At 36.9% G+C, this 8,286-nt stretch overlaps 1 protein-coding gene and 1 long non-coding RNA gene across 3 annotated transcripts; one reads left to right on the plus strand and one right to left on the minus strand.

Annotated features, from left to right (window-relative positions):
* The first annotated feature begins 340 nt into the window (after positions 1–340).
* Positions 341–4,809, plus strand: LOC113733894 (acetate--CoA ligase CCL3). 2 transcript variants are annotated; one of them, XM_072081660.1, is made up of 3 exons: positions 341–782; positions 2,637–3,230; positions 3,709–4,809. In XM_072081660.1, exons 1-3 carry the CDS (start codon positions 564–566, stop codon positions 4,603–4,605), a joined length of 1,710 nt encoding a protein of 569 aa, XP_071937761.1. In that variant the 5' UTR covers positions 341–563; the 3' UTR covers positions 4,606–4,809. The 2 variants fall into 2 exon arrangements, with proteins under 2 accessions (XP_071937761.1, XP_027115918.1); XM_027260117.2 differs by having other exon boundaries at positions 346–782; positions 2,640–3,230.
* LOC140037485 (uncharacterized) lies at positions 3,544–5,509 on the minus strand. Its single transcript, XR_011841363.1, has 2 exons — positions 5,046–5,509; positions 3,544–4,860 (listed from the first exon to the last, which is right to left on the minus strand). It is a non-coding gene; the product is annotated as an uncharacterized lncRNA (long non-coding RNA).
* Positions 5,510–8,286: the final 2,777 nt, after the last annotated feature.

Here is an 8,286-nt window from a genome sequence, read left to right on the forward strand (position 1 = left end):
GATTAAATAAGATTGATTTGATCAGGTCTGAGTATGAATGAGGCCAAAAAATTTGAGTTCAAGATAAGATTGAATTTGAGCGTGCTCGAATTGAATTTAACCTTATTAACTCAACTCGACTTGATTGCATCAATAAACTACGGTTACTAATTTTTTTTTTTTTAAAATAAGTTAATAAAATCGTAAACAAATTCAAATTAAACTTTTCTCGATTCGATTGCACCAATAAATCATGAAGTGATAAACTACAGCTACGAAAAATTTAAAAAAATGCAGACAAATTCAAATTAGACTCTTCTAGTCGATCGCACCAAAAAAATTTGCTGACAAATTCAAATGAGACTCCTCCACACTTCTACTAGAACAGAATAGTACCGACTAAAGCGCACGTCCATATAAATTGGTCGACTTGCTCCGTGGACATCATCATCAGAATTCATTTCATCGTCTCTCTTCCTGGCCGCACTTCACAGCTGCTCATCCCTCCCACTCCAACGCACCATAATCCGCACTGAACGTCGTCGTTCACTACCACACAACTCAAAAACCAAAAGCCATCATCCATGGGTGGAGAGGAGAAAGATATTGACGATCTCCCGAAGAACGCAGCCAACTATACAGCTTTGACTCCACTGGTGTTCCTGCAAAGAGCTGCTTTGGTTCATCCCGATCGTACATCCATCATCCACGGCTCCAATCGTTACAACTGGCTCCAGACTTACCAACGCTGCCGCCGATTAGCCTCCGCTCTCGCTAAGCGTTCCGTCACCTTCGGTAGCACTGTAATTTCACTATTCCTCCTCACCATTTCCGTTTGTTTTCCTTCCTTTTGGTTATTATTCAGTTGCTGATTCCTTTTTATATTTTTCATGCAACTTTTGGTTGTTTTTTTTGTGGTATTGTTGGTGGGGGGTGGGGGGAATTGAAAGAATAATGGAATGATTAGCTGGCTTGAGCTTGGTGATCATCGTAGGCAATGTTGGAATGTCGACTTATGCATATACATTCACCAATTATTTTGTCATTAAACACTGATTCAATTTTCATTTGTTTCCTTGATATTTCTTTTGGGGGTTTTGAAATTAATCTACTTCCTGGTTCGCATGTGTAATCAAATTTGTTGATACTGTTTCATTGCAATTGAAGAAGGATTTTTTTAAAATCACCTTAGCTTATTCAGAGCTGAATTAATTTGTCTAACTTAAATAAAGTTCTAAGATACTGTTGAGTTGCTTTATTTTTTTTTTTCTTGAAACTAATTTTCATATTGAATCTAGACTTCCATCAAATTGGGATTTCTGGTCCAAATATGTGGCGCACTTTTTAAAGTGGTCCAATCGTTATTTGTATAATTCAAGCAAATTCTTGGAATTTAAAAAGTGGGAGGTGGTTTGGCTTTAATATGTTCATTTGAGGTAGAGCGTGCTAAACAACGTATATTAGGCGGTAAAATACTCAAAATAAGTTTGTTTGCATCTGTAATAAAGAATATGTTTCTGAGAGTTGGTAAGATTTGGGTTCTGTTGTTTGTTGCCTCTTTCAAAATGTAGAAGGTCATTTAATTATTTCACTATAAAATCTTATCAAAACGATAACGCTGTCTGACTCATTTTCTATGATTAAGATTTAAAGACATCTTTAAAATTGCAGTAGGTTGAATGTTTACTTTTAGAACATTACGCTTCAATTTTAGCTTTTACCATTTAGAACGAATGACCCTTCAGTTTTTTCATGTTGTCAGTTTTCCTTTCTTTTCTCATTGCTGTGTATTACTATCAAATGGAACTTCAGTGCATGGAGATAAGAAATTGAAAGTGGATTAAGAGTTTTAAGAACATGTGCCCTGTATTTCTGTAGATGAGTGAAATATGATATACAATGAATTGATTTTTTAGTTCTCTTCATTGTGTTTGGAAGATAAGTGTCCATTTGAATGGAGAGAACGGAGAAGAAGTGAGAGAAATTGTTTTGTCTTGTTTCATTTGTTGGTTTATTGAGGTGTGTAATCAAGAAAGAAAGGAAAAGCTGAATGCAGTACAAAATCTGCTATGCGAAGCAATGTGGAGCTGACTTTGCTTTACTAAACCAATTATCTGACTTTGCATTACTAAACCAATTATCTGACAAATGCGCTAAAAGCTACATATACATTAGAAAAATTCCTTCTTTCCTTTGCTACTCTAGTACAATCTTTCCTACTTGCAAAGCATAATAGAGTAAAATATTTTTGAAGTTTTTCGTTGGTCTCCTATGTTCCCATGAATTGGAATTACAATATATCTAAGTATAGAACGCAGATTAAATCAGACGTGGGAAATGAATTTACTGACAAACTCTAGAGTCAGGGACATATTCATGTGCCAAAACGCTAGTCCTGGAAACAGAAGAAGCTGCTCACGCATTATGAAGCTTCCAACTACAATGAATGAAGAATAAAGGAATTTTTTTGCCCCTTGATCAAAAGAACCAATCTCTAACTATGTGAAATTAAAACAGGGGATCAATATGGAATTAATTCAGGAATAGAAAAATTAAGTATGGATTTGTTGTTCATCAAATTGGAGCTTGATCTTGTACCTCAGTTTTTGGAGTTGATGGTACACTTCCACTAATTATCGTATACTGATACTCAAAAGCAGGTTGCAGTAATTGCACCAAATGTGCCGGCAATGTATGAAGCACATTTTGGGGTTCCAATGGCCGGAGCTGTTCTGAATGCTGTCAATATCCGTCTAAATGCACAGACTATTGCATTTCTTCTGGGGCACTCGGCATCTGCTGTTATAATGGTTGACCAAGAATATTTCTCCCTGGCTGAGGAAGCTTTAAAAATTTTGGCTGAGACGAGCAAAGGCAACTTTAGACCCCCTCTTCTTATTGTTATTGCAGATAAAACCTGTGATTCAAGGTCGCTCCAGCATGCTCTTTCAAAAGGAGCAATGGAATATGAGAAATTTCTGGAAACTGGTGATCCAAACTTCGCATGGAAACCACCACAAGATGAGTGGCAAAGCATTGCTCTTGGTTATACTTCTGGCACAACAGCGAGTCCTAAGGGAGTGGTGCTCCATCATCGAGGTGCATATCTTATGGCTCTCAGTAATCCTGTTATATGGGGCATGAAAGAAGGGGCGGTTTATCTTTGGACTCTACCTATGTTTCATTGTAATGGTTGGTGTTTTGCTTGGTCACTAGCTGCTATTTGTGGGACAAGTGTATGCCTTAGACAGGTATCTTTCTGCGATAGTGATTTTTTTTTTTTTTTGGTTGTGAATCGGTTATTTCTTGTAGAGGATGGATGCATACAATTTCCTATGATGTGCTGCTACTGGCAGTCCCTCTTCTTGGTTTGACTCACCATTCCCATACTTTGGCTTACTTGATAATGAATCTTAGGAAGTTAATTCTTTAATGACAAGTCTAAGCACACTGTAGAACATGGTAATGGTTTTATGTTTTGCACTAGATTAGTTTTATTTGATTGTCCCTGGCTCTGGATTATGATTTAGCCTTCAGATATGATGAATCAATTGCAAAACCAGATAATATCAATTTGTACTAAAAACTCATATTTCATGTAAAAGTTTGTTTATACAGCCTTTTCTAACAAGTCATATGCTGATTTCTTCTGTAACTTGCCCTGTGGCTTAACTGGGCTTAAATTGCTTGATCATCTTTACTAAATCTTTTGTGATTTTGTCTTCTAAGGTAACGGCAAAGGCAGTGTATTCAGCCATAGCCAATCTTGGAGTAACCCATTTCTGTGCTGCTCCGGTGGTGCTCAATACAATTGTGAATGCTCCAAAAGAAGAGACGATCCTTCCTCTCCCTCGTGTTGTGCATGTGATGACTGCTGGTGCTGCTCCGCCACCTTCTCTTCTGTCTGCAATGTCGCAAAGAGGATTTCGTGTTACGCACACTTATGGCCTATCTGAAACCTATGGCCCTTCCACCATATGTGTGTGGAAACCTGAATGGGATCTGCTGCCCCCTGAAAACCAAGCGCGATTAAATGCTAGACAGGGTGTGCCATACGTTGCTTTGGAAGGCTTGGATGTTGTCAACACGAATAATATGATGCCTGTCCCTGCTGATGGAACCACAGTGGGAGAAATTGTTTTTAGAGGTAATGTCGTGATGAAGGGATATTTGAAGAACCCCAAAGCCAATCAGGAGGCTTTTGCAAATGGTTATTTTCATTCTGGTGATCTTGCTGTTAAACATCCAGATGGTTACATTGAAATTAAGGACAGATCAAAGGATATCATTATATCTGGAGGTGAAAATATTAGTAGTGTAGAAGTAGAGAATATTCTGTACCAACATCCTGCAGTATTGGAAGTTTCAGTGGTTGCAAGACCAGATGAACGATGGGGGGAGTCACCTTGTGCGTTTGTCACGTTAAAGGGGGAAGCTGAGAAATCTGACCAACAGCGCTTGGCAGAAGATATAATGAATTTCAGTCGTTCCAAGATGCCAGCATATTGGGTCCCAAAATCTGTGGTATTTGGACCATTGCCAAAGACTGCAACCGGAAAAATTCAGAAACACTTGTTGAGGGCCAAGGCAAAGGAGATGGGGCCAGTGAAGAAGAGTCGCTTATGAGCAATTAGGCTAAATGAAACGCCTTCCGGATGCTGTTTTTCTTTTTCTTTTTCTTTTTCTTTTAAAATAAAATGCTACCTCACCAGTGTCTCCGACTTCTCTCTCGTCTTTCTAAAGCTGTGAACCTTACTTTGTTATAGCCTTGGGAACCACGATGCATTACATTAAAATCGTTTCATATTCATGTTCGTGTGACTTCAGCCAGCTTGCTTCATGCTCACCATTTCAAGTATTCTTGTGAAAAGTTATGTGGCGCTGGTACAAAAGAAAATAGAATAAAAGGTTATCAGTTAGTGTTACCATTGTATGCTCAAGTATGTGCACCTCGGTGCAACTTCACTATTTCAGAAGAGGTTTGTTTGTGATCCATAATCTTTCATACGAGAGTCAAGAGACAAGCGTTCTTGAAACTGATGATTGAGATGAAGCGAGATGCCCACCATTCAATTATTCATCTTCAGCTGGGCTGAAAAAATCCCAATAATAAGGCACGACAGAATTGGACGCAGCTTGGAGTTGGAACATTGTATGCACACACGAGTTTCTATCTGTAAACAATTGATGATGGGACAGCTTAAACAGGCCAAGACCAGATCATTATTCATCAACGAAAAAATACTCACGGCCTGTGGGGGATGCGGAAGATAAGAAGCATGATGATGCACAGATTTGTTGGCAACGCCTATCTGCTGTATGTATATATATCTGTCATTTGTTATGTTCATCTTTCATGCCGAGGATAAGAATGTTGAATACACTCGTAGTGTATCAATCAGGATCAGCATTCATCCCATTCCACTGTTACAGCCTGGAGGGAAAATATATATAGGGATAGGTTTCTAATAATTTCACTTGATTCCCCTAAGGTTTCAAAAATTACACCTACCTCCCTTGTCCATTTAAAACGACAATACTAACCTTAATATTTTTAATAAAACTCTCTTGTTGACGTGTTTATGCAAAGGATGGATTTTATATATTTTTTTACCATCTTCCTTCTTATTTATTTCTCTTATATTTCATTAGAAGTATAGAAAAACTATCAATGTTGTCCCTAATATTTATTCAAATTATGTTAAACTAGTAATATTTTTTTGATAACTTTTAATATTCTGCAATTTTTTTGGTAGCTCTTTTTTTTAGTATCAAAATTAAGGATAAGTCAACAATAAGTAAAAACAAATGGTCCAAAATCACTACCAAATTATGATAGTTCCACCACTAAACTAGTCCATAAATTTTCATTAAAAAAATAGTCCATAAACTTTAAAAGAAACAAAATAGCACTCTCTATCTTAAAAAGAATTTATATTCCCAATAAAACACTATGAAAAATACTTTATTATTGCAAAAGATTTATTGTTATAGTTGATTATCAAAATAACAATTATAAGCATGAAAACTTGACACTCGTTTTGTTTAGAAGAACAAATTAAACTTTGTAAGATAAGGGCATTTTAGGGTATTCATTAAACTTTTTACTCTATTTTAAAGTTTGGTTACCAAAGTGTCAAATCAAGAGGATAAGTGTAATTTTCAAAACATCAAAGCTACTAAGTGAAATAGTAAGAAACCTCAAGGGAGGTTTATGAAATTATCCAATATATATATATATATATATATATATATATATATATATATCATCCATTCGCAAACAAGTAAATAAATATAAAACAAACCAAAAGTATTTCATTAATTCACTCCAAGAATATATGGAAGAGCATAGACCTTACATGTCTCCTCCATCATTTCATTTCTTGCGTGCAATAGTAAGAAATTTTTTGTTTTTTTGGGGAATTTTTATTCCTGGTTTGGGTTTTCTAGATTCTCATCCGGAGTTTGTGGATTTATTTCAACTGAATGGACGAGTGGGACCTCATGGTTTTGGATCAAGTTAGGCCTGCTGCTTGGTCCACAAAAAAAAAAAAAAAACAGAGAGTCCAACAAATACGTTTCTTATTGAGTAGTGTTCTTGGTCACATTCCATGTCCATGCACAAGCCGCAACAAAGAAAGTCATTACATTACAAACGTAAGATGGGAGACGCCGGGTAGCCATGGAAGAAAGACCGGGGGATTGGCTGGCTACTGGGAAAGCAAGCAAAGCTACTAGAAGAAGATTAATCACTTTTTGAAGTTTCAGGTTGAGAAGACTAAGCAATCTTACAAAATTCATATATTCTCGAAGCCCCTAATTAAATGCATCTGTCAAGACTAAACTCTGTGCTTATCCAAATTGCTATCACAATTAAACCTATCTATCATTCTATCCATTGCATTTAAAAAAGGGTTTTACGAACAACTGAAAAAGGTATCGTATCGGGTTATTAGTTGATCAACAAGGACATCTACGTTATAATCCCGTGAATTAACAATGACCAACAGTAAAAATTTTTAACATAAAGGGGAAAAAAAAAGAAAATAGATTGAAATAGTGGTCAAGATATGATCATCTTTCACCTCCTCAAGAAGATTAGCTTTAATTTCTTATACTATTTTTATAACCTAACACCAGCAACACATTCCTTTCACAGCCAATATAGAAAAAGCTATCAGAGGATTAATTTTCTTCATCGTCTTGCGTAGCTGTGGGGGCCTGCACCGATGTGCATGGTTGCTTTGTCGTGCCCCAGTGACCAAAAGAGTTGGAATCGAAAGAAAAAATAGCAAAGCAAAATAGGAGGACCTCAAAAGTATCAGGACCCACAAAGGTTATCCAATTGGTGAATGCAGAGTGCAAGTTTCAACATTGTGGACAATCGCACAGCTGGTGAGGAACGAGGTTGTAATATCAAGGATGGGACATATATGGTCCAGAAAAAAAAAAACGAACGGATTGCGCTATTCTCTGGCATTGGCTAATTATACTAAAAGCGAAGGAAGGTCGTTATGCATTTGGCTTTAAACATACTCCAAATGGTTATTATTATGCAGTACTTATGCTTCCAAGTTCGATGACGATCTGTCTATATGGGGCCGTTGGAATGAATTCATGCATGGATCACTGGGTCTAAAGTCTAATTTTTTCTTCTTCTTTTTTTCCCCCTTTTTTCTAGGAAAAAAAAAGTTGGAAAAGAAATTTGCTCCTCTATATTTTCTGTGCAAATTAATGGAAAATGAATGCCATGGATTGAGTTGAATGACAGACTTTTTGCAACTTTCTTCTTCTGGGGTCGAAAATGAATGCAAGCAAGTCAGCACGTCCAAATAAATAAGGTGAAGTTTCTTGCGCAAAGACATTTATGTACTGTATACAAGATCAGTTAACTCCAGCCCCCGTTTTCTTTCATTTTCCCCTCAGGTCTCGTTTCAAGAATTCCCTCCTAAAGGGAAGGGAACCAGCAAGAGCAGTGCATCAAAACCTGGCCATTTTAATTTGTTCTTTCATTCCTATTAGTCTACATTGACAGCTAAATTCAAGGGAGGTTTCTGAAATTATCCCTTAATTAATTGAAGTGCGTGCATACGCAAACGCAAACACACACGCACTCTCACACACCAACAAAAGTCAATAAATGTTTTATTACGCCTGCGACAGGACAAACCTCACGTTTTTACCATTAGCAGGAATATTGATCGATCACGGGGCGAGGTATCATCACGAGGGCTCCATCCCTATTCTTTCTATACGCCCACGGATTTCTTTCTTCTGGTTTTTGTGTATATACGCATATTTCTTTCT

The sequence above is a fragment of the Coffea arabica genome, chromosome 3c, assembly GCF_036785885.1.
Source record: "Coffea arabica cultivar ET-39 chromosome 3c, Coffea Arabica ET-39 HiFi, whole genome shotgun sequence".
Classification (NCBI taxonomy): Eukaryota; Viridiplantae; Streptophyta; class Magnoliopsida; order Gentianales; family Rubiaceae; genus Coffea; species Coffea arabica.

Bases quoted from the DNA above. Each gene is read 5' to 3' on its own strand.
- LOC113733894 (XM_072081660.1), top strand. From the start codon at position 564: ATGGGTGGAGAGGAGAAAGATATTGACGATCTCCCGAAGAACGCAGCC. The intron at 783-2,636 runs GTAATTTCACTA...GATACTCAAAAG, and splicing joins CCGTCACCTTCGGTAGCACT to CAGGTTGCAGTAATTGCACC. The intron at 3,231-3,708 runs GTATCTTTCTGC...TTGTCTTCTAAG, and splicing joins CAAGTGTATGCCTTAGACAG to GTAACGGCAAAGGCAGTGTA.